Source organism: Puntigrus tetrazona, chromosome 25 (genome assembly GCF_018831695.1).
Source record: "Puntigrus tetrazona isolate hp1 chromosome 25, ASM1883169v1, whole genome shotgun sequence".
Classification (NCBI taxonomy): domain Eukaryota; kingdom Metazoa; phylum Chordata; class Actinopteri; order Cypriniformes; family Cyprinidae; genus Puntigrus; species Puntigrus tetrazona.
The window spans coordinates 10,374,559-10,402,332 of record NC_056723.1 but is presented as its reverse complement, the minus strand read 5'-3'; the positions used below and the strand labels follow the sequence as shown (position 1 = coordinate 10,402,332).

Below are 27,774 nucleotides of genomic sequence, written 5' to 3'. Positions count from 1 at the left end.
CATGCTGAGATGTTTTTATCAGATGTCTGAACTATAATTCTGACGGCACCCATTCACTACAGAGGATCCAATGGTGAGCAAGTGATGCACTGCTAAATTTCTCCAAATCTGATTAATAAACAACTCATCTCTATCTTGGATGGCTTGTGAGTGAGTTTGTTGTCAGCCCATTTGAATTTTTGGGTAGTGTTTGTTGTATTTAATATTAGTTATAATAATAATAGTAATAATAATAATAATAATAATAATGTGGTAACAACACTAATATAAATCTAAAATATATGGGTATGCTTTCTGTTCAGAGACAAATAAATGACATAACACAGACTTAACAAAGAAAAACAATAAAATTTAATTTTTTTTACAATTATTTATCGATTAACATAGTTTAAATGAAATATCATATAGCTATACTCATGAATATTCGTACATACATGATTATTCAGTATTCATGATGAACATTATATTCTGTAATATTTTGAATCTGAAGCATGTTAGTCATATTACATATTGTTACCATAATTATCATCATTATAATCATGATACAGTGAAACACTGACCAAATATGGCAAGTCTGGTCATCTTCCAACTCAAAAAATAAATAATAACTGACAGCAGTTGTTCATATTCCATGTGAAAATATTGCACTAATGTGTCTATGAGCTCTGAAGGGGACATATTCCAGGAAGAAGCTGGTTAGGATGGAAGTATAATTTTTCTTTTTTTGATGAACTGAAAGTGCACTGTAGACCGATGCATAATGACGCACAACTTGTCCATCGTGGATATGCCATATGGCTAAACCATTTTGCCATACAGTGACCATAAATTCTGTTTTGGATTATTACAATTCTCGAACACCAAAAAGGAATGAGCATCCTTTATGACCAAATAGTCCATCAATACTTCTCGGTAATTATGTTGATGTAGTTAAAAATGCTACTGTATAACAATCATTAATGATACCTCACTTTGGTTATGATAAATAATAAATGCACAGAGTATTATAAAATGCTACAACATAAATGCACAGTAAAACACGCATACACACACACTCAGACCTGAAAAAGAGAAATATTACAGTGTAATGTATTGTGTGCTCTGTAATACTAACAAAAAGCTCTTTGATGCTTTGATATTTAACTCATTAATATTCAACATCACGTATAACGCTCTCATTTGCATTTTGCCTTGCAATTTTATCCGACTTCAATGCAGGGGAATCATGTTAACTTGGAAAAAATCAGAGTCTGAAAATGAAAATAATGATATGATAATCAAATGCATATTGCAAGAATGGAAGAGAATTGAGAGCGGAAGGACCGAGTGATGCATAATGACAGTATCTGCAGTCCGATGATGACAGTATATAGTTTAAATTATGAATATATAGATTAACAAAACAAACACATACACAATAAATAGATATATACATAGACATGTAATATAAAATCATATAAATTAGACAATATATAATAACCTGGGACGAGGCAGGGAATTTTCATGATCCACCTGTATAAGCTTTGCTCAAAAGGAAGGACACTTAGAAAAATACTATTCCTCCTTTTACCACCAGCCACATATGGCATATCACAGCAGGTGCTAGGCTAACTATTGTGTTAGCAGAGTCGTCTTTGTTATTTTAGTCTGCTGTACCTCTGCTCAAAATACATTTTAAATGGTTAAAAATGTTTAATTTCACAGATATGAAATATAATACATACTAACCAAAACATGTATTGCACAACCAGAAAGCATATATAACCTCATGCATTGTGGGGTATAGGCTTACTGCATTTTATAAAATGTGCCTTTGAACAGATCCAAAACAGAAATGAAACATACAAACCAAAAATCGAACGTGACTGTAATTACAGTTCTCAACTCATAAGCTTTGGTAACTGCAGTGGGCTTTTTTTATAACTGCTTCATATTAGTAGTGTCGTTGCCATTGTCACAATCACCCAGTATCTTTTGTTTGACAGGAAGAAAGCTGCAATTTACAGTTCAACCTCCGTGCACGTACAAAAACCAAGCATACAGTTTTATTGCTTAAGTACTGCACAAGTTCACATACAAAGCACATACAAAATGATTGCAAAACATTCTTAATATTCTCGGTTCTGTTGTGGAAGTGAGGGTGTCATTCCCTGGTGTCCAGACACTAAGGCAGTATTGTTACAAAAAGGAAAGGCCATAGATACTGAGCAGTACCTCTTCGTCGCCAAGGAGGTATGTATGGGGTCAAGGTCTAGCGGAAAGATCATACTAGGTCTAGATAATTGGGATGTTGAGGGCTAGGTTTGTTTGTGCATGTGTGAACGTTTCTGTGCACCTGTGTGTGTATATCTGTGCCACCTGCCCGGAGAGACCTGTACGGCGTGTTCTTTCACAGTGACAGATGATGCCCGGCTGATGAAGTGCGACGAATGTAGCTTAGCTTCCCTGACCCAGCATAATTCCCTCCTTTAAAAAGAGCACACTATTATAACATGACAATAGCAATCGCTCGCTCGCGCATACACACACACAAACACACGTACGTCCTTTAGAATTATTACTTTTTTGTTTTTTTGTTTGTTTTTTTTTGGAAGTCATCATTTGCATATCCCTATACAGTCTTATCATCAGACAATAATATTGCAAAAATTACTGACAGAACTTGGAAGACAAATTTAAGTCACACCTTCATTCTTCGGTCAGTTTTGTTAGTCCATTCCTTCTTTTGGCATTACAAATAGGGAAGTCATTGGACCGATAGAAATCCAAGTCGATGAACATACACCCTCCTTCTCTGGTGAGAAATGTCAATGTCAATGTTAAAAAATGTTGCTCACTCATCGCAGGAGGGTGCAATCCATTCTCACAAGTTCGATGGGAGTTTGGGAGGCAAGCTTGGAGTCCCAGGGGTGGACCTGTCACTAGATCCGTGGGCTGGTGACCCACCTGAGGACCCAGTCTGAGTTATGGACAACTTGGAAGTTTGTCTTGATAGGACAACGTGACCAGGTATTGAGCTAAATGGTTTCATAAGGGGAGGGGGTGAAGGGAGTGGCGAGTAACCTGAAGCAGATCCTCTGTGATGGGATAAGTCCGGTGGTTGAGGTCCTCTTCCAGCCGGTTTGGACTTTTCAGGTAGTCCTGGGGTGGGGAGAGACATGGAAATGGTGCTTAAGTCGTGGGAAGGTAGGTCAACTAGAGATCCGCCCCTCTCTCTTTGTTGAGGTGGCGGTGGGAAGAGTGTCTGAGGGGTTAGGAGTGAGCTTTGGGATCCAGAGATGCTAGCAGGGTGGCTGTGCGCGGACATTCTCATCTTCTCCACTGTAGGACTCTGGCATGTTGGGCTCCAGGCTGAAGGTGTGCTACACGGAGACGCATTTCCGGACCCATATTGTGCAAGGGAAGCAAGAGCAGATGGTTCATGGGAAAGCTGGGAAAGTACATCCGGCTGTAGACTAATCTGAGCGTGTTGGGAGGGGACACTTGTTGGACTCGGGACTTGTTCAATAATGCTCCTGGGACGGACAGGGGACTCTGTTATAGGGGACTGAGAGGCTGTCCTTGCAACTTTATTCAAATCTTGAATTGGTTTTGTTTGTTGAGGAGTTAGCTGAGCTGAATGCAGTTGGGTTAGAATTGGACTTATTGAATGAGCTATCAAAGGAGTAAGGGTGGATGCAGGGGGAACTGCAAGCTGGACAGCTTCTCCTCCAATTGCTCCTTGTTGGAAGAACCCAGGAAGTGTTGCAGCAATGCCGGGGAAAGACGCCTGAGGAAGTGGTTGGGAATGAAGTTGGGCAATGCTGAAGTCTTTGGACCCGTGCGAAGCAAAGGGTCTGTGGGGGTAGAAGGAAGACTCTGTGATGTTGGAGGTGGTGGTGGTGACTGTTGTTGTGATGGTGGATGGCAGAGAGCTGGAGGACGGTGGTGGAGGTGTGGAGGTAGATGATCTCTCGGTCCTGAGTGTGTCCAGAATTGGGGTCTCTATACAAGAGCTAAACTGCGAGCTGGTTGAGGAGGAGCCACCAAATGCAGCAGCACCTGAAAGTGCAGTTGGGAACCTTTTTACATACCCGGGCTGGTCTTTCAGAGAGCCAAGCAGTGGGACAGGGGGTCGGAAGAGGGTATGGGGCAAATGAGGGTGGCGAGTAAGGGCAATGGCGACAGAAGTTGTGGCTGCGGCAGCTTGTAGAGGAGCCTGAATAAGTGGTGCCCAGATGACGGGGGTGTGGGATGATGGAGTGGCTGCTGGGTGAGGAGCTGGAGGAGGTGTCTGCATGAGGTGGGCACAATGGGCCATATCCCTGTCATGCTGTACTATCTGCTGGATGATCTCATTTTCTTGGTAGTTCAGTACTCCGGAATTGAGATCCCGTTGGACCTTGTGCTGGAGTACAGAGTTACGTTTTCCTGTGAAGACAAGTCAACATGTAAGGCTGGGAAATTAAAGTTTATTTGATTTTAAATGATGTTATAACATGAAATCAATTGACAAAATGTCTTATTGTGAACTATATCTGCGCATCCTGCTTCACCTTTTAACTTACTTTTCCATGGACATCACTTAAGCTGGGGTGTTCATTCCTGCTGCATGAAAGCCAGGAGAGGGTTTGAACACCCCTGGCTTAAGGAATAGTCCACCCAAAAACTTTTATTATTTCATAATGTACTCACCCTCAATACATCCTAGGTGTACATGAGTTCCTTCTTTCAGACAAATACGATCAGAGTTATATCAAAACATGTCTTGCCTCTTCCTAGATTTATAATGGCAGTGAATGGAGGTCAAGATTTTGAAGCAAAACAGTGTGTCCAACCATTACAATAAATGCTAAGGGGGGGTTAATAAAAGCTGTCTGAATCAAATGATGCATTTGTGTTATATCCTTATTTAAACTGTATACATAAACTGTAATCTGTATAACTTCATGATAATTTTCATGATAAATTGATGCACTTATTTGAGCTTCAAAATTTCAACTTCCATTCACTTCTATTCTAAAGCTTGGAAGAGCCAGTATATATATTTTTTTACTTTAATTGTATTTGTCTAAAAGAGGAAAGTCACACCTAGGATGGCTTGAAGGTGAGTCAATCATGAGGCATTTGTAGTTGTTTGGTAAAAGTAATCAATACCCAAATTCTTTTAATTAAATATACTGTTTTGATTATAATACATTACATTATGTTGCAAACTGCAATTCATGTTGATTTCAAACTGAAAAGAAATTACAATAAAAGCAAGGGAAAGGTGTGATCACTTGTTAAACTCTCCGCTCTTCAAGGACATCTCAGAGCAGCTGTGAAAAACTATTGAACTGACAGCTCTCACCTATGCGGTCAAGCCGATCGAGGGCTACGGTCTCAAAGGCGCGTCGCATCATGGGGTACTCCTCCAACACCTCGTTGAAATGGTCCACAGAGAGCGAGTACAGACGACAGTATGTGTCTGCTCTCACGCTGGCTGTTCTTCTGCCTCGAGTCAGCAAACAGATCTCTGTGGACGTTTTGCAACATGAGCAAATTGAAGGCCACACAGGAATAACATGTATCCTGCTCTTGTAAGAGGAACCATGCGAAAAGAACATGTACAATTCTACAAGTATATCTATCTATATATCTATAGAAATAATAGAATGAAGAGTAAATAAATGAATGTATGAATGGGTATACCCTAGTATCCAGCTCCTAACTGAGCATTAAACATAAATGTTTCTTCAGCCTAAATTTAGAGCACTCCAGCACTATTAATATGTGCATAAATTCACAATAGTGGGAACCATGAATTAAATATACTTGCTGTAAATGCAGTGACTCAGACTTTATATACTTCGAGGCTGCTTTTTTGAATGGTCTTTTTTTTAATCTGCACCCAGAGCATTAAAATACCATTTTGACAGCTTAGAGTTGTACTCAGCTATCATCTGTCCAGTCAGATCACAGAGTAAAAGCTCTATCTCAAATGCGGAGGAAATTTCTAAGCGACAGACAAGCAGGAGGTTTGAGGAGAGGACACAGGGGACTGTCAACACTAATGTGGTAATTGGGTGTTCCCAGTCAGTATCTCGACTTTGCACCTAAGAAATACAGTTTTACTGTTTAGTTCACTGACTAGTTCATACCATTTTTAAAAGCTAAAAAAGTGAATTCTCTGCACAGCTTAATGGAAATTATAAAGTTAAAGCTGCTAAGCATTGTTTGCCGACTCCCACATAGCCTCACCACTGATTTTCATAACTACATCACAACTACATTTTTTCTTGTTTTAAGCATAAATCTAGTAATGTCTTACAATGAGAAATGATAATTATCATCAAAACTTATTTGAATTCTGACTGGATAACACACAGCGTTCATTTTGGCTGTCAGACGGTCACAGAAACAAAGTTTTACTGCTCAAGACAGCTATTTGATTGATTGATTGATTGATCGGTCAGCAGCAACACATGTGTGTTCTTTCTACCTTTCTGGGCCCTGAATGTCAGTTGCATTGGTGTCTATGAAAGATCAGAAAGCTCTCAGGTTTCATCAAAAATGTCTTAATTTGCAAGGATTGGAACGACATAAGAGTTAATCAAACAATTGTTCGTATCTCTTTAAATAAATCCTCTTACTACCTAACCAATCAATTAAATCGCAATCTTGAACAGAAGAGCTTTGTTTGTGTGACAATCTTTAAGTCTTGTATTCCAATTATAACAGCTTATAGTGTTTTCGAAATATTAAAGATGATTACTGAAAAATAAGAATACTATTAAGTGCTTTTGGACCTTCAAAAACCTGAATGATTAAGTGGTGTTGTTTGGGAAAGACAGAGAGGTAGAGGAGGCTGTAGACATTATTCTCATTCTCTTTTTTTACTCTGTCTAGTCGTCATGGCCAGAGTCATAAAGAACATGCTACCAAGAGCCACTCCATCAGAGCACACACACTCACTAACACACATCCTGAGGGGAGAAGGGTGGTGTGAGGGCAGGGGGAGATGGAGAAATACAAATAAAAATGCATAGACAACATGGTTTTAAACACATTACTACAGTAATAACAATGTTTTGACTTAATTATGAGGCTTTCCATTGCTATTATTTCATATACCATTAAATATGAATCTCATATTAATTTTTCATGGTAAATATAGCAGTCATATAGTACCGTGAGATATCTTCTGTGATTGTTTGACTACTAACATTTTTACAGATGCACATTTGTTAAAAATGAATTGCATACATAGTAATTGGAATAGCTAAAGTAAAAATGCAAAGAAATAATTTTTTAGACACTACCTTTCAAAAGTTTTGGTTTGGTAGGATTTTTGAAAGAAGTCTCTTATGTTCACAAAAATGTATACTTCATCAAAAATACAGCACAAACTGTAATATTGTGAAATATTATTAAGATTACAATTTTCAGAATTATTACTCCAGTCTTCATCTGTCACATGATCCTTCAGAAATCTTATATGGTGATTTGAAACTCAAAAAACCTTTTTGAAAGGTTATCAGTGCTTATTTTGTTCAATTTAATGCATCATTGCTTCTTTAAGAATAAATCATACTGACCTCAAATACTGAAAGGCATTATATATAAGTTTTTGTGCTGTTTTTATATGCTATATTCATAAATATTAAAATAGTGGGCAGTATACGGCATATTTTTTGCAGTGTGTAGTACTAGCATTGTATTCTCAGCTTAACCAGATCGACAAGAGAAAGAACAGATGACATATGGGGACTGGGTGAGCTCAGGACTAGGCCAGAATCCAGACTGCTCCTCCTTTCTGCACTTTCACACAGGGTTTATGGGAAAAGAGATTATGAGCGGCTTGTTGAACATGTAATGACCTCAAACGAGCCTGGGCAGAAGGAAAGGGTTTTTTTGGAAAATATGATGACATTTTTTTTTCTTGACTAAATCTGCAGCTCACTGATAGCACAAACTACTTAGTTGTGATCCCAGAACCGCACAGGAGACAGTAATAGAGTTTATAATGGCACAGGACGCCTGGAAAGAGGTTAGCTTGCGTTGGGAGACCAGGTGGTGTATAATTTATTTCAAAATATTTGCATCACCCTCATTTTCTTCAGAAAATAGAGCGTGTTGATTTGTTTGGTAGACTCACTATTTGCATACAGGGTAAACTATAATGTGAATAAATTGTATTTTTGCCATTTAAAAGGCATTTGATTATGGGCGACGTATAAATGATGCCTTCATAAACGGCAAAGTTAAAAGCAGAAAATGTACAACACACACAAAAAAGGAAATCTACGTGGATTCGTACAATGGTAATGAGAAAAACTGCAGCGAACAGCCTCTGATGACAAGCCTCAACTCAAACTGTTATCTTCCCCTCCTTCCTCAATCTTGTGAGGGAAATTAATTTCATGAATGGTTAACTTATGCTGGGTGAGGAATTTCCCCAGGCTCCAAAAGCGTGGCCATTCACTGATTTGGTTCCCTGGGAGAACCAGCCGATAACACCGAAGAACATGATGGTACCAGCCTGAACATTAAGCACATAAAACCTCTCTAATAAAAACACAAACTTATTTGCTGCAACTTAAATGCCAATTCATCCGCATTAGCTTGTAAAAAAAATCCTTCCTCGTGTCAAGCAACATTTCAAAACTATTCTCATACAGGGCCAAGGATCAAACGGAAAGCTGTACCATCCAATCCAGCGATACCAGCGTTTCCTTACCTCCAAAGTAAGACCCATCTGAGATCTTTGTCTCTTTGCTGCCCTTCGTCAGAACAGTTAGTACGCCGTGCTGGATGAAATACATCTTCTTGCCGACGGTCCCCTCTCTGATAATATAATCTCCTGGCTGGAACACCTCGAAACGTAACTTGGTGAGCATGGAGGTCACAAAGTTTGGATCCGCGTTGGCGAACAACGGCATTGTAGCCACAAGCTTTCGACAGTTAAAACTGATGATTTCCTGTAAACCAAGAATGTCAGCATGAGTGGATAGAACCGTTCGATACTAGAATACAAGCTACGCAATGAGAGTAATACAATAACTGGCGTATATGTTATTACTAACCTCTCTGAGCGGTTCGTTCAGTTCTCCCAGAATGCTCTCCTCGTCAAACATCTTCCCCTGATAGCGGTGCTCATAGTAATCATGAATCCTCTGCCGCATGTCTGCAGGAAGTTTGTGGAACGACATGTACTGCTCCACCTGCTTGTACTGTACAAATGACATATAAACTCTATTATCAACCTGAATGTTACGTATTTATCTACATCAGCATGTCTAAACGTAACATTTTTTGAGGAAGGTGGACAGAAATGCAAATGCGATTTCTATGATCTGAAACGTTTTTTTAAAGACCTTAGCGAGATCAAATATGAGACCGAGTAACGGAGTAATGGAGAATACAGACAGATAGTTAGATCTAACTGACACCTGACACTTGTTTGGAAACAGAACAAAAAACTAAAGCAAAGCTAAACGAAACAAAACAAACAAATGAACAAACAAACCAAAAAAACAGCACAGAGCAAAACAACAGCAAAGAAAGCAAAATAAAAGGCAAAAAAAAATTCAAACAAAACACAAAAAAATCGAACAAAACACACACAAAAACAAAGCAAAAATAAAAAAAGTTCAAAAAAGTATAAAATCACATATGCACACATATACAAATATGATAATTATTATTATTATTATGTCAAAGTAAAGTACTATAAAACTAAAGAAAACAAACAAAAAAAAAGCACAGAAAGTACAACAAAAAAGTTTGTAAATAAAGAATTTTGTTCATTATCAAAATAAATTTAGAAGCACAGCATTTCTAACTGTCACGTTGTCTGGACTTTGTTATTGTTTTTGTCGTGTGCCATGTGTTCCGTTTAACCCACTTTAGTTAATTGTCTTTATTGTCTTCACCTGTGTGTAGTTAATTTAGTGTTTTACCCGGTGTATTTAAGTCCTGTGATTTCAGTTCTGTTTGTCCGATCTCGTCTTTATGTGCATGTGATTTTGTCCTATCGGCCTGCATTTATATTGTTTATTTTCATCTCTGAGTAGATTAAAACGCTTTAGTTCCCTTTATGCTCGTTGTGTGCTCTCCTGCTAACCACAACCCGTGACACTAACATCACGATCATTTACATATGTATAACAGTACAAATGGTAATTATACATTATCATAATATACTTTAAAGCACTATGACATTATATGATATACGATACCATCACCTTAAAATAGCACAGTCACTTCTTTTTTAAAGGATCACTTTCCAATATTTTTATACTTGGAACAAAGTAGCTCTTAGTAATCCATTGACTTTTCTAAAGTCCTGTTATGTATGATTTCGTGACGAGGTGCGAATAGACTTTAAACCGTCCGACTTTAGACCCTAAAAGTGTCTTCTCTAACTATATACAGCTACCAATAAATAAATATTGACTAAACGTCCTGCAAAACAATGGCTCGGTCAGTGTAACTGTCCGGCTCCATATTTACAGCAGCCTCCATCTGCAAAGCTCGGCAGTATTTTCACACCAGCGGCCATCTCCCCATTTATCATTGTCTTTCTGTTTGTCCCGCTCTCCGAGCCTGTCTCTTTCACTTCAAGGAAGGACGTACAGTATTGATAGGGTTTATTTTACCCGCCATCCCCTTCTACTGTCTCTTTGTTATTTCATTTGTGTCTCCGAAACCGGCAGAGAGCGTCTGCGGCACTGCGGCTCGGCGGCGTTACGCCTGTGCTGTCCTTTCTAATAAACTTAGTTCTGTCACTAGCCATTTCGCTTTCTCTCTCCCGCTTCCATGAACTCCTGTCTCGGCTGTCGACGGTAGCCGGTTCCAATGTGCCCTTCACCACATGCTAATGTTCCTGCCATGTCAGCTGTGAACATCTCCGAGTGGCTCTCCGAGAGGCTCTTCTATTATCATATTCAAGGGCAGGGGACAAAGCCAGCAGGAAGAGTTCAAACAACAGGAAATAATGTCACGCTATACAGTTAGGTTTCAACTGCGAGGGTGTGAAGTCGCTCGACGAAATGCCAGCGTAAGGCGAGCATGACTCATGGTGTCGGAGAAAAAAAAAAAAGTGTGTCATTGGAATTCGTCCTTTTTCTGGAAATGGAGGCTGGTAATCTCATTGACACCGAGGAGAGCGGTGTGGAAGCCCGAATGTACGGCAGGTAATGAAATCGGCAGCTAAGTTAACAGGACAAATCGACAACTTCAGACATTTTTATCCCCGTTGAGCTCTGCCTAAACGAATCTTCCTGTCTCTCTCTCTCCTCGTGTTTGCGTCTCCTAAACGCTCTCGAACAGATGTGGAGAGGAACTGTAAATTATGTACTGTGAAACCATAATCAAAAGCGTCGGCCTTCATGCATTCAGCTTTCGAGAAAACAAAACACTCCGCGCGGTTTTTAGAGGAAAGAGGAGGAAACCTCGCATCAATACGAGCTTCTGTATCAACAATGCAAGTTGCCATGACAACCGCGGTCGGGCTGAATTGACTTGAATCTTTTAACACAGCAGAGGTCAAAGCACTTGTATTTTCTTCTCATAGAAAATGACAACAGTTCAATTACCGCTCCGCCGCACTTACAGACACAAAACCGCGTATCGATCACCGCGGAGGTCAGAAACCTCCGCGACTCGCGGAGCGCTCAAAACTCACGAAACCCTCGTCGCTTTCTATTTTTCTCTCCGCTCGTTTGCTCGCGACGAGGGTTTTTCTATTTTTAAACGAGACTTCAAAGGCGTTCTCGGATCTCGGAGTGAAGAAATTTTGTCTGCTGGGAAATCTTTACAATGCTCAACAAAGTGGAAAACGGCAGCTGCCCACCCTCATTAAAATGATCTTTGCCTTAATTGCTGGCTTGTCAATGAAGGTTGTATTTTTTGGGTTCTGCCATTAGAATATATTTTCTACAAACAATAACAGGAATATAGAAGACAGTTGTAACATTTTAACTACTACTAACCTACCTGTCATCATTTAGTTTAATAAACAGTTATATGTTTGAAACGTAAATGCTAAAGCAATATAATATAATATAATAAATACTACCCTTTAAAAGCGTGGGGTTAATAATATATTTTTTACAATTATTAATACTTGTTTTAATTTTTTTACTTACATGAGACATTGAAGACTGGATTAATGGATTTTGTAAATGTTAAATTTCAATCACAGCAATAAATTACATTTTTAAAACATATTAAAATATAAATCAGTTATTTTAAATTGCTATAATATTTCACACAACATTGTAGTTTTTGTTGTTTTTTTAAATCAGAAATACTTAATAAAAATACCAAAATCTATATTATCAGCGCAAATTAAATTATTACTTTTATATCTAAATGTGCACACATATTTTAAGAATATATATATATATATATATATATATATATATATATATATATATATATATACTGTTTTTTGGTTTTTTGTTACGTTTTTGGACTCTTTTGTTGTCGTTTTTGTCCTGTGTCATGTGCTCTGTGTGCCTGTTAATTGTATCATTGTCTTCAGCTGTTTCTTGTTAATTTAGTCAATTACCTTGTATATTTAAGTCCTGTGTGTTTGAGTTCATGTTTGTCCGATCGTCGAGGTTTTTATGTGTGGTTTATGTTGTGCCTGTCTGCCTGCCTACCTGTATATTATTATTTTGTCCGTTTCAAGAGGATTAAATCTGTTTAAGTTTAATTATCCTCGTTGAGTGCTCCTTCACACCAAACCACCCCGTGATATATATATATATATATATATATATATATATATATATATATATATATATATATAATTTAGTTTTACAATAAATACAAATATTTGTTATTTTTATATTTATATATTTTGTTTAGAACAATGAACCAAGTAATTATAAATACTACATAAATCCCTGACTTCAGAGCCGTTGTAAAATGGTAGCTTCCAGCAACAGCATTAGCAACTTTTAACCAACAAATAAGATGGTGGGTTTCAAAGGCATTAAAATTTCAGATATCCCAAAATAACACCTCACATAATATTTTTGATGATAAAAGCACAAATTTTACTGAGCAAGTATGGATCATTAGCTTAATTTCGAGCGAAGAAATTGCCCCAAGCTCCCTTACATTGCATTATTATGTAACAAAACACGAAATGCACAATGCATGCGAATATCCACACTTTAGCCTCCCAGCCCCAACTGATTTCATCGCCTCCTCTCTTTTTTTCCACTAACCTTCTCCTGGTACTGCCTGCGTGAGGAGTCCAGTGACTGAATGAGGGCGGTGGCGTGGCCCACAAACATGGCATAGCAGGTTGCACCCACGATCATGCTGAGGATGGTCAGCCACACATCCGTCATGCCCACAGGAGGGTACATGCCATACCCGATACACAGCATGTGGCTCATGGCCTTAAACAGGGCGTAAGAGTACTGCTGACCCCATGTGTCATTCTGTGAGGACAGAGAGAAAGGGAGAGAGCGGGGAAGAGATAAAGAACCCAAATTAAAGCATGAATATAATTACGAGCATGAAAGACGGCGATTGTGATAGAGAGCAAAAGAAATAGGAGAGACGGTGAAAGAGGGACAAAACGTGTTGTGAAGGGACAAAGGTACGGACCAATGAGAGCGCGAGGAGAGAAAATAGGGTCGCGAATGACAGAATGTGAGAGAAAGAGTGTTAGACTGGAAAAAAAGTGACAGTGTTTCTATATATTTCTGACAGGACAGGAGGAAGCCGGGGTAAAGGCCAGAGAGAGAGAGAAAGGGAAAAATCACGTCCTTTAGCAGGAGGGTCATTACGAACGCTGCGTGCGCTTTCTTGATATGAGAAGATGGAGGAAAGCAGAAGGTACTGTTTTACAAATGCTAATGAAGCACAGTCACGGACAGCGTTCGTCTTTTAGCAAAACGTGTCACTCGGCTTGGCACTTTTGGGTTGAATACTTATCATGCAGGTCCAGGATATGATGCAGCTGGCCTAATTTCGGTCAAAAGTATTACTTTTATCAATATCAGTTCGATACGGTTGCCAGTTTCAGTCTCAGAGTTAAAAAACATGTAATTACGACTTGATATCTCACAAATGTGACATTGTTTACAGTAACTGGCTTTTTTTTGGTAATTATAAGCTTGTTTGGTTACATTTTCTTTTGATAGTCCACTAGACATTCTACTAACTATAAGTACCTTTATAACCACATGTCTACTAATTCTCATTAATGTGCAACTACTAACTGTCTGACCCATCACAATAAAGTATAAGAAGATATTAAGTAAAAAGTCTACTACTAATAATAAAAAAAGTGTTACTTTTTATCTTATAACTGCCACTTAATCTCTCAAATTTCTGACTTCATATGTACTAAGTGACTTTTTATCTTGCTTTGACTTTATATATCCCAGTTGGGAGTTTTGGGACTTTTTTAGTCATAATTATGACTTTATATCTCATATGACAATGTGACGTTATACCTCAGACCTTTTTTTATCTCAAAATTATATATATTTTTCATTAACTCTGACTTTATATCTCCCAATTGTGAAATGTATACTTTACAATGTGACTTGCGATTGTAATTTTGTTACTTGTAATTGTGACTTTTGTTACTTGTATTAGCAACTTTATATAGAAAAATCTGATTTTAAATGCCATCTGGCTTTTTATCTTTCAGTGTGAATTCGATTTACCATCTCTAACTTTTAATCTTGTAATTCTCATAATTATATTTCACAATGTGCTGTATATCACAAAATCTGACAGCACACAATTGCCACTTCATGGTGTCATAAATTATATCTCGCAGCTGGATTATTTCCCTTAAATGTGACTTTTTATGTTGCAATTGTGCCTTTGTTTTCTTACTGTAAACCAAACTGCCATAACTTTTTATAACTCTGGGGTGCAAACAGCCTTCTATAATTCAAAATGTTTCATCTGGGATATTTATTGTCTTTTGCAGCGGTGTAAACAGCTACCCAATCTTGCTGCGATTATATTTTCAGGTTTTCCTTTTTCGAGATGTTGATGTTGTGAATAATAAATCATTGGGAGCTCTGCCGATGGAAAATAATGAGAAAACAGACACGGGTCTGCCCTTCGAACTTACCACCATTTTGTTTTTGGCCACCCAGCAGTCTGAAGGGAAATCCTGCAGCATGGGCACCAGGAACTGCAAGCATCCGTCCCAGTGGCACAGCAACAACATCATCCCAATGAGATTCACGATGCGCACCATAGCGCTAGCCAGGTCATAGGTCATGTGAAAAATCTGAAAGTAAAAGAGGTCAGGGATGTGAACTGGAATATGCCGCATTGGGTCACAATTAAGATTTAATCCTCACTCAGTTCTAGGCCACATTGTCCTTAAGCTGGTTTTTAGTAGCAAAACGCTGGGTTTGTGGAGTATTACATAAGGTACTGTATCTCTTCTGGTAATGTCACTAATAGTTCCTAGGAGATCAGTGGGAGGCCAAACGAGAAGCTGATGTTACCCACGATCCATAACGGTACTGATGCACCCCCCCCCAGTGGACAAAAAGGCGGCGTTCCCAAATAGCAGTAATTAAAGTGCGGAATCCAATAGATTTCCGTTAACTCGCAAGGTTGAGGGATCGAAGCAATTAAAGGGTCATGGTGCACGCTTTTAACTTTGCCATGGACAAACAATGGTTAGGTTGAGTAACACATGGCTGCCTGTAATCGTGGCTAATTGCTGCTTGATTTAGAAGCTGCTATTCTTTGGCAGAGCTAAAATTAAATGCAACTTGACGGCAAAGCAGTCCCCGAGTTTCAGATACGACTGTGAAGTTAATGTGACCTGTCTATAATTGCTGACCGTGATTTTAACAAGTAGGACGTGTTCTTGGATCAGCTCCATTGTTGGTCCTAGAACATCCTCGCTGTTACCTCGCACATTAACGTATATATTTTAGAAAATGTTATGTTTATATATTAAATATATTTATAAATGATATAAAATATATTAATCTAAATACATGCATTTTGTGTTTTTATATATATACATAAAAATATACACAGCACACACACACATATATAATTTAAACTAAAACTTTTGTCTGCATGCAATTAACGGTAATTCATTTTTAAAATTAATTTCCAGCATCGATTTTTTTTTTGTTATTTTAAACTAAAACAGCCCAAATCCCAAACAACACAAGGGTAAGTAAACGATGGCAGAATTTTCATTTTAAATCAGAAATATTTATTGAATGGTTTGTATTACTGTTAGAATTGTGGTTATGAGAAAAGAGTGCATTTGTTTGACAGAACTATTGCTTCTGGAGCATCAAAAGAAACCATGAGCAGCTCCATTATTGGTACGGGAATATCAAGCAAGGTTCATATCACAGTTCATTTTCTTTTCAGCATCTACAAGCCAACAAGCGCATCTTACCTCTTCCCATTGGTGGATGTATCTAATGAGCCTGGACAATCTCAACAGCCGAAGCAGACTGAGTATTTTAGTGAAACGCACAATCCTCAACGCTCGTGCCGTCTTGTAGAAGTCCGAGTCGATGCGTGTCTCCACAATGAGGAAGATGTAATCCACAGGGATGGAGGAGATGAAGTCCACGGCGAACCAGCTGCGAAGATACCTCACCTTGATCTGCTGAGGGTCCAGGATGATCTCTGTGCTGTCTTCTTTGACGATACCCGTGCGGAAGTTCAGCACCAGGTCAACCAGGAAGAATGTGTCAGAGACCACGTTAAAGACTATCCAGGCGGGAGTGTGTTCATCTTTAAAGAAGGTGATGCCTACGGGGATGATGATCAGGTTTCCCACCATCAACAGGAGCATGATCAGGTCCCAGTAGAACCTGGATGACATAAAATGGACAAAGTGATTATTTAATGCCTTGGGAACAGAAGTGTCTGCACGACCTTTCAAACCATTAACCAATAAAAGCAATAAAAGACTATAAATTGTTAATGCTATAAATATAAAAATGTCAATATCATAATATAATTATTATCAGAATTAATTACAATTATTCTTTAAAATATAATCATTACACATTTTTATTAACAATAGTAAACAATTAACATTATCACTAAATATATACCTTATCCTATATCTTTTAAAATCCGCTACAAAATAACTTTTTTGTGTTCTTAAGATATTAAAGGTTCTTTATAAAATCATTTAGACAACAAAAGGGTTCTTATATGGTATCGTTAAGCACCTTAATATTTAAGAGTGTATAGATCCGAAAAGAAACAATGGCACATTTAAGACCAACCTGTTCTGTACTGTTGCGCTAGCAACACCAAGGTCACTGGTTCAATTCCCAGGAAATGTAATTGATAAGATGCATGCCTTGCAAGCAGTTAGTAGCTTTGGATAACTGCATCTGCCAAAAGCATGAATGTAATCGCCTGCCATCATTTCCTCAAAATAAGTATTATGATGTCCGTAATCAGAAACATTAATCTAAAAAGCGCACTCAGGATTTCTTGAGACCGCTTCATGAGCTTAGCCCCTGACTGACGCTGGAAATGGCTGGCTGTCTGGTTGGGCTATTACTTCTCGTTTATGGATGAGTTCCCTGTTTGGTAATTGGATGTGTCGTACGTATGTAAATGAAAGGGGCTGGAAGACATCCAGGAGACCTCTGGCAAGACCGCCATTTCATCAATAAAAGATCTGCTGGGTGAAACGTTTACACAAAAACAAGCCGCCATAATTGCTGAACGCAGCATTAATTACCCCATTGGCCCTGATTTACCAAAATGAGCCTTTTCTGGTTGTGCGAAACATTCAATAACGCTACTATTTCATGCTGTTTGACAGTATTTGCCTGGCTCCTTTCCCCATGTGCTAATATTTTCTTTGTACACCAAAAACTGAAGTTGTGGATTCGCCTTCTTCATTTACACCGTGGTAGAGAGCTGGTCGGTTACTAGATTCCAGTTCTTTGTTGCTGAGTTGTAATTAAGCAGAAATCGATCACACAGAGGGTTGATAAACCGCCCAGCTCGGTATGGATTGCAAAGAGAGAACGAGGCTCTCAGCATTTCAGAGCTGTCCAGTGGGATTAGGTGTTGTTTGACACCACAGACAAGAAAAAAAACACTCGGTTCGATTTCAGGTCCTTATATTTGTGTATAAATAGGTCACTAACAAATTGCTTCTGAAATGACTGCAGATATAATAAAAAGCAGATTAACCATGATCTCACACAGTATTGGATCCTGACTGAAGGTTACTGTTATAGACCACAAACAAATAAACATATCAAAAGAACTGGGCCATTCCATGCCAAATCAAGCAGAGGTCCTCAGAGGCTAAAAAGTTTCAATTTGATATCTTTTTTCTTGGTAAAAAAATATAAATGGTACATATATATATAAATTAGGAATAAAGCCAATATATAAAATGGCTTTTTACCAGAATCCAAGAATCTAATTTAAGAAGTAAAATCTCATAGGATATTGAGATACTTTAATACCGTTAATAAGTTACATGCACGCAAACTTTGGGCACAGAAACATCTGTTCTTGCAAATGTTCTGATAGAGAGAAACAAGATACATTCCTAGTTTAAACATTGTTTGTTCATCAGACTTTATTCTTTAAAAGTAAAAGGACACGACTGTAAGCAAATGACCCACATTTGGTATTTGAGGACTGAAATGTGAACAATTTAATTTACTTATGGGACCAGATTGAAAACCCTGCAACCCTGTTGAACCAAATGGCCTAAAAAAACCCAGAAGAGACCAAATGATAAAATGTTGCTCTTCGTTGCTATTTATGTTTATCTGAATATGAACGGATGAAAAAATATGGTTTCAGAAATTTGGTTAATTTGAGTCAATTACGTGTCTGTTAATACCAAAAATTGGGCAAACTTTGTATCTAATTAAAGAATAAAAATCATACGAATCAAAATGAATGTCCCTCTCCAAAAAAACCTTTAACTGACCAGAAACTAGCTATTATATTAGCATAACATACCAGCTAATTTAAAATAAATTCAATAAATAAAAGATACTTCCCGCTCAGAATTACTGTAATACATTAGGAACGGAATCCAAATAATGCTAATATTATATTCTATCTGCTTCTTTTCTGGCAAGTTAATACTCTAATCACATATATGTTAAATACCTACTTTTAAATGTAATATGAAATCTGGGTTTAACGAAATGGAAAAATACTACTTCCACATTGCAGGGCTCTATTTTACATTGCTTGAAATGAGCTTTGGAGGAGATTAAACAAGAACAAACCATCTATAGGAAGTGTCACTAAATCTGCCAGATTATTTCCAGACAGTTTTCAGATTATAAAGGATTTGCCATTGACATTTACCCTTGGACAGATGCTCCAGTGGTCAAAGCAGGCAAAAGAATAAGTTTTACAGCAACATGTGCTGAACTGTTTGTACCGTACACTTATGCAAGGACTAAGAGCGGCATACTGACACCAAAAGAAATTTTACAACTAAATAAATTAAATGTATGTAATATATATTTTATGAATATAAATGTATACACGCAAAAACGTATAAAAATTTCTTAAAATGTATACTGTATGTGTATGTATATTATTTACATATATAATAAATATACATAGTACACACACATATATTATGCAAACAAAAATGTGTATTTTGGATGCAATGAATCGTTTGACAGCCCTAATATATATATATATATAAAAACGATTCATTCACTTTATGTATACACATAAATTACCATATTTAAAACCATGTAGCAGGCTAATAGAAACACGGGACGGCTGAAGAGAATAATTCTCTATTTATTAAGTATCATTAAAAAAGATTATAATTTCCCTATATTTAAACCAGTCTTTTTTCTTTGCAAAAAATGAATAATCACCAACAACAAAACAGATTCTGTCTGGGCCTACCAATTATTTAATCTAATCATATCACATCACATCACAGCATTTTCTTGGTTCACTTAATCTCCGGATTATATTAGAGCCTGTAAGCTTCCATCATATCTATATTACTGTCTATACTGTAAATGCAATATGGATATGAAACTGTCAACCCACGCTGTTACTACAGCAGTAATTGTATTGGGAATATCCAATATCTATCACATCAACCATAGTATCATTCTAACCACATTACAGACATTATTCTCTTCTCAATTCAGATGCGTAAACAAATGATATATCACGAGAACATACGCTAGAAACCACAAGAGGCGTTATTCAACATCGTTAAAATGGAGGTAAAAGGTATTTGGTTTGCGTGTAACTTTTGATTCCACCTTCATTCTGAAGTTGTGTGGATCTTTAACGACCCTATTTAGGCTAAAAATCAACTAACAGACGACAGCCACTGTTAAATGACAGCAGAGGGAACACATTTCATCCAAACAAAAGCCTTTGCAATAATCAGCTTTCTGTTACAATCTGCCAAAAATACACTCTCTATTCTCCTTCTCTATCTGTTGCTGCTTAGCATATTATGAGTCCTAATTGTCTTTCCCAATCCCCATCCCTCCAATTGTGATGATCTCTCGGTGGAATCTGTGTCAACTCTACTCACCAGATCTAGCCATCATCCGAATGCTCTGCACCACATCTCAACCAGCCGCTCTGGCCGCTGGAGTCCCCTGCAGAAAGCTAATGTGTCGGCTACATTATAATAGGTTTATGCAAGACTATTGCCGTGATTCACTTGGGTGGCTGTCATGCCGCCGTCATGCAAAAGAATCGGCTGAATTCAGATAGCCTTAAGGCCGTTTCTTTAACTACTGTCACTTTTGGCCTTTTTGGCCTTTAGAAAGTAAACTCAAGCAAGATCTACAACTATAGAGATGAAAGAAACAGGGCCCTCTACTGCATTTCATAAGTATCAACGTATGACCGTAAACTCTCGAACATCTGCTATATCATGAGACACGACACTATTATGAACCAATCAAATGAGTCAACAAAAGTTAATATTATGCAATTAAGGAGGAAGGACATTTAAAACATCTTTATCACTTTTATAACTACTCAGAACAAACAGATTAAAGCATGGGGAATAAAAGCATGGAGTTACTTTACAGTCCATCGTTCTTACATTTTTGGGCTTTATCAGTGTTTTCTGTTTGCGCCGCATCAGTGCAGTTATTATAATCTACCTTTCACACATACAGTCTTTAGTTGTAAATTACCGTTAAGAGATCAGTTTACCAGTAAGTAACATTATTTATCAACTTCCATAATGATAGCAGTCGTGAATGCAGAACAAAGTTACCAGTATGAGCATGTGTAGTAAAAAATACGATGATATAGGATGTCCACTCTAGGCCAACCATGACATTCAACCTGTCCTCCAGTCAATAAACCCATATAAGTCGTTTGTCCAAATCCCTAAAATAACACTCTTCAGGGCATCTGCTAAAATTACGCCCCTATCTGCAACAGAACATGTTCATATTCATGATTTCTGCTCTTTTTATCTGCAGCATAATTTGGGTTTCGTGCAGCTCAGTTGGTATCGCATTGCATTATATAATGAACGGCATGTATGTTCAATCCCAGAGATTGCACGTGCTCATAAAATGTATATGTGCTGTAAATGATGTCTTTGTGCTATTTCTGTGGGTAGGTTTAGACGTGGATTACGTGTGGTCATTCGTATGAATTACACCAAAGAAAGATTGGTTTAAAAAGCACACACATTGCATTTAAATAAACACTCATTGGTAATCACAGTCATACACCATTTCATGACGACAGATGCAACATGACACGTCATTATTTTTACGCCCGCTAGAGGGCTTAACTTTAAAACTTAAAAATAGGTGCTTGCACAAACGACTTATAGGGTCGTTTTATGTTGGAGGTCATGCATTCTTATGCATTTGACACATTCACTCCGCACTGTGTAGTTCAGTTTGAAGTCGTGTAATACAATAACTACAGGAATGGGAACACAAAAATCAACACAAGCACTGATCGACTATATCCCTCCATGTTTACAAACACAACGCCGGGAGGCACGGCCATTAGGAGTTAATTTGCAATTCATGATGTCACAAAATTTACCTGTTTTTACATGGATGTGTGTGCACTGGAAAAAAGTCAGTGTGAACAGTGCAGTTTTGCATTTACAGGTAAATTAGTTCCAGTAATTTTACGGTAATTTACTGGTATCACTATGTTTATAAATATATCCATATAAATATGGATCATGTGCGCCTAAATGCTGTTGTTTTATGTTTTAGCATTAGAATAGAAGAAATATGTTCAGATATTTTATATTTTATGATAAAAAGAATGCAATATTGTGATATATTTAACCATTCAAAATAAAGGGGTTTCTATTTTACTACTTTATAATTCATTTTCTGTGATGCAAAGCTGAATTTCCATCAGTCATTACTCCAGTCTTAAAGGTCTCATGGCATATACCTTTTTGTCCTTAACAATATTTATTTGTGGTAAATGTAACAAAAACCATCTCAATATGTTTTTACTGCTCCTTTTCCAGGAGCTCTGTCAAAAACAGGTCTGTTTTGGTCTGCCTAATTACTATTCGTGAGCCTCTCTTCTGATTGGCCTGTTTTTTTCTGAGTGATCTAGACCAGGCCAATCAAATGTAACTACGTCACAACTATGTCACAGTGCTAGCTGGATGCGAATCAAAGGGAAGACTGTGGCGGCGCTTTCAAAACATCAGATTCAGGTGCATAAGAAGCTTAAAATATCATCATCTTGTGATGTTGGGTGCCAGAATTGACGTAATACAGCCTCAAATTAGAAATATGATTGTATACCCGCTTTTACCGCCTGACAAAAAGCTGACGACAGCTGTAGTGAAACACTAAAATGAGCAGACTGGACAGAAACTATCATCCAAAATGCTTGAGTTTGCACACTTTTTATCAGAAGAGGTGTAATAAAGTATTGTCTTTTGTTGTTACGGGTCCATCTAAAGTTTTTTTGCATTTCTGCATCATTTATGAAATAAAAAAACAACAAACCGACGATTTATATATAATCATGTTACTGTATATGCACTGTTGTGATTAGCTGGACCCGCGGCTAGTTTTAACATTAACTGGAATCATAACGTAGCTGTAAAATCATGAAGACCGGATAGACCCGTTGTGTTTGTCTTTAATATACACGTGAGATCTGATTCACCTCAGAGATCCTGTCAGATCGTGCACCGTTAAATTCTCTGGGCGGTCAAAGCGGAGGAAGGGGAGGTAACCTTTCCCCGTATGACCACATAAAGGAGAAGCTGGATACCCGGGGTTTACACCTAACACCGTTTCTAGCCACTGGGGGACCATAGGCAGACTAGGGGACTCGTATCACAATTTTCATGCCATGGGACATTTAACTAATCCGTTTTTATTGATTTATTATCAGTGCTGGAAACTGTCATGCTGCTTAATATTTTTTTTGAACCTGTGATATTTTTTAAGGATTCTTGAATGAATAAGACATTAAAAAGAAGAGCATTTATTTTAAACAGAAATCCTTTCTAACAATATACACTACCGTTCGAAGTCTGGGGTCAGTAATTTTTATTTGAAAGAAATTACAGCTTACAGCTTGGATGTGTTAAATTGGTAAGAAGTGATGGCAAAGATTTATATTGTTAGAACAAATTAATATTTTTAATAAATGCTGTTCTTCATAACTTTTTCTTCACCGAAGAATACTGAAAAAAGTATTAAAGTTTACAAAAAAATATTTGCCGTCACAACTTTGCCAACAATGATAATTCTAATAATAAATCAGCATATTAGAATGATTTCTGAAGGATCATGCGACTCTTTAGACTGGAGTAATGACTGATGGAAATTCAGCTTTGCATCCCAGAAATAAATGATATTTAAACAGAAACACATTATTTTACAAATATTTCACAATATTACTTTTAGTCTTGATGAACATAAGAAACTATTACAAAAATATTGTAAAAATATTACAAATCTTACTGTATGTGTCTGTATGTTACTGTATGAATGCGTTTTTGAACTGTTGGCTGACCTTTTAGTAGTTTATTAAGATATGTTTATTTTAGAATAACTATTAGGTTTTGTTGTTTTTTTTTCTCTCTCTTCTAAATGATAGTTTTGTAACTGTTATGTACCTGTTATGAAAACTGTAAGATGCTGTTTGCATTATTTACAAAGTCAGATTTTACATTGATACGCTTTTAAACTGTAACAACAAAACGGTTTAAAAAATGAAACTATGAAGACTTTTTTCCTTATATTCGGAATAATGTGACAATACTTTTTTTTATTTGCAACATACATCGGAGAACGTTACTACGTTTCATGATCCTTTAAAAGTTCTTATAAAATGCCTACAAAAAGCCTTAAAAAGAAATTAAAACTATGTTAGTTTGACTATAGCCAGAGCATAACGCTGAAGAAACACCTATGTATTCACATCCGTCGAAGTAATACGTTTAGTCTGTAATTTAATAAACAGGTTGATATGTTTGCTTACACGACTCCACTGCTCTAAAATGCTAGATGGAAATTTTTAGCTCTGTGAGACAGCACTGCTTTCATTTTCAGCTGAAGCTAATGGAGAAATGATGTGATGCACCAAATTGTTTAGCAGAAAATTATGTTTCCTACTCTTTCCAAATGCGCTGCGGAACAGAGGTGCTCTGTGGTGATTCATTAAAAAAAAGCACGTCTCTTTGCTTCCCTTATCCCAGAACCCCTTGAACACCGATGCTAACCTTCAACCCCCATCTCAACGGCCTCCGTCCACATTCTGACGCTCTCTTCTCGTTTTCTGCATCAACCAGGTGATGCAATCAGCAAATGGAAGTCCCTGCATTGCCCATCCCCTTCCCTAACAGTGCTGAGGGGAGGAAGGTCAGAGAGCACGGGGAGAGAGGGATGAAGCAAGTGCGAGAAGAAGGAGACAAGGGCAAACGTGAAAATGCCAGACGACTAAGGACGGTACCTCTTATGATAGCTGAAACTTTACAAATCACCTGCTGCTGTGGTCATTTGGTACTCAACAGGTCTAGATGCTTCCTGAAATAACATTAGTTTATATATATATATATATATATATATATATATATATATATATATATATATATATATATATACACTTGATTTAAGCTATCAGATGCATTTTGGTTGGTTGTTTGGTTGGTACATATTAAAGGGAAATATTCTAAGAAATGTGTATAAAAAGGTCCAATGTTAGCATAAATGTCCTTTTTCTATAGGTGTTTTACACATATTTTGAATTACATAATGCATTGTCCTGTATATTCGGTTAAACTCAATATAACATATTATATATATAATATGCCAGCTCCTTTTCCAATTTTTTTACACTGTAAAAATTATATTCAAAAAAAATATTATTGGAGTAAAAAGTATTATTTCACTCTTTCTATTGAAAATTTTATTCATTGTGTTTCTTGTCTTTTCAATAATTTTTTCCGCTAAGAAATAGCTGGCAAATCTCACAAATAATTTAAGAGCATTTGCAAGTGACACTGAATAAAAAGTTAAAATAGACTTAAATAGATTTTAAATAGTAAAAAAATATATATGTGTGTGTGTGTGTGTGTGTGTGTGTGTATATATATATATATATATATATATATATATATATATATATTTTTTTTTTTTTTTTTTTTTTTACAGTGTGTAAGGGGAAGAGTAAAACAAACAAAAAACGAAAAAAAACAAACAAAAAAACAAAAAAAAAAAGAAAAATGTCATAATTTACTCATCCTTAATTTAATTTCAAACATGTATGACTTCTATTTATATGAGAAAATGAAGATACATTTGGTTGCTTTTGATTCAAATACAGTGAAAGTCAACAGGATCCAAACAAAACGCAGTAATGGTTTCGTCTGGACCCCACTGACTTTCATCAACTGGACAAAAGCAGTTATTTAAACTATCTCTTCTGTGAAGTAAGACAGTCACACGGGTGACCCGAGGGTGAGTAAATGATGACAGAAATTTCGTTTCTGGTGTTGATTTAACATTGTCCTCCTCTGCACTGTACGGCCCTGATCTCTCATCATTTATTTCGACTGATATCCAAAACACTGTGCCAATCGCTCATTAGAAGCGCATATAACCGCTCGGCTTACACGCCGTCCTGACTGCGAAGGCCATGTGGTCCATTTCAGCTACCTGACCGTCAGTACTGCCCCCTCCAACTCGGACCAGAGTGCCATTAAATAAATTGTGTTGTCGTAATCCTCTCTGATGTTTGCTCCCAATAATGCCCGTCGTCATGCTAACCCATTTTGATCACCCTATTTCCCGGCCTGTGCACAAACGGACTGCTCTGTTTGAGTGAAAACACCAGAACAGCGGCTAAATACGATTGTGTGACTTATTTTCTACGCAGTAAAGCGAGAGATTACGCTCGACTTCGGCGGCTGGTGCAGTGAAAGTTTCACGCAATGAATGCAGAGCAATCACAGAAACTCCCAGACAGCTGGCGTTGGTGACACCGTTTGCCCTTGCGATACGTGGATGTTATCAATGTCATTCAAACAGGAAAGAGGTGACATGACCAGGTGAGGTTAGGGAAGGCGACAGCGGCGGGCCTGGTTTTAATATCCCCAGCAAGATCAAGGACACAGAAAGGCGTTTTTAAAACCAAACCCGTGAAAAAGACTAACGGGCTGTATTTAATCTGCTCAGACATGTGAGCAAAGCACGGAATCGTTTAATTTTGGAGATCTCCTTGCTGGAGGCCCGATGGCAGCGGGAGCGTTCGCATAGGCGATAATTAGACACGGGATTACCTGAAGTCACTGTACGGGTGAATGATCCAAAAGCCTGCAGATTTGACCCGTTCCTGCTCGCGCTCCACCGCCTTCTCGCTCCCGAACATTCGAAGCGAGAACTTGTTGACCCCCGGTTGAAGCATCGCGCCGAACTGCCTGTGCATAAAGCCCGCCTGGTACAGCCGCTCGTCGTCAGGCATGATTTGATCGATACCTTCCAACTTTACGAAACTCGACTGCTCTTCGGAGGGCGCCTGTTGTGCCCCGTCGCCGCGGCCGCCCTGCGCGCCCTGGCTCTCTCCAGGTCCGGGTTGCTCCGAGGGACCGTCGTCCTCGGGACTCGCGTCCCCGATGAGGCACCTCTGCTCCGCCAGGTCCGCGTCTGGAGCATGCCGACTGGTGATGGAAGAGAGGCTGCCTCTGAATCTCCGGCAGTCGCCGTTCACGTTGGTTCTGAAGGGTCTCCCCACATCGGTCTCCGCGTCTCCGCTCTTGGCCTCGCTGACACCTTTAGAGCTCCCCGTGGAGGAGGGTGAGGGAAGATGCTTCATCTTGACACTTTTCCTCCGAGTGTCCTTGTCGCTGTCTTCGCCGTCTCGAGTCATAGCACCCTTGTGTCCAAACTGATGTGGCAAGCTATAGAGCCGTTTGCGCATGGAAGAATGCACCCTATCCATTGCGATCGACCACCTTAACGGAACAAATGACAGTCGGTATCATCTGAGAGGAGACGCAGGCAGGAAAATAGGTCGTCAAAAACACGAACGCACAAATATGCATCCCGTTGCATCTGTGATACTAGACACCGAGCGCGCGCACACTGGATGCGGGAAGACGGAGGGACGTGTCTGAATGAGAAACAATTTGACGCGCGTGTCAATGACAAATCATTGCAGCCTCCTTTTCCAAACTACTCTTCAAACAGCACTTGCGAAGCCCCCGGCCATTGACACATCAGTAATCCAATGTGCAAAAGATGTCCAGATCAGTTGTGGTAACATGCGTGGGGATGGATAATCTATTACGTTGCCATAGAAGCGCAGACAGCA

The 27,774-nt window shown here is 38.1% G+C and overlaps 1 protein-coding gene across 2 annotated transcripts; it reads right to left on the bottom strand.

The window, feature by feature from the left end:
• Positions 1–342: 342 nt before the first annotated feature.
• hcn4l (hyperpolarization activated cyclic nucleotide-gated potassium channel 4l) lies at positions 343–27,774 on the bottom strand. 2 transcript variants are annotated; one of them, XR_006248002.1, is made up of 9 exons: positions 26,744–27,774; positions 16,391–16,814; positions 15,083–15,244; positions 13,206–13,424; positions 9,048–9,194; positions 8,702–8,942; positions 5,333–5,497; positions 2,687–4,410; positions 343–2,466 (listed from the first exon to the last, which is right to left on the bottom strand). XR_006248002.1 is itself a non-coding variant. In XM_043227273.1 (8 exons), the coding sequence occupies exons 1-8, from the start codon at positions 27,400–27,402 to the stop codon at positions 2,864–2,866; spliced, it is 3,564 nt and encodes a 1,187-aa protein (XP_043083208.1). In that variant the 5' UTR covers positions 27,403–27,774; the 3' UTR covers positions 343–2,863. The 2 variants fall into 2 exon arrangements, 1 of the variants encoding a protein (XP_043083208.1); XM_043227273.1 differs by having other exon boundaries at positions 343–4,410.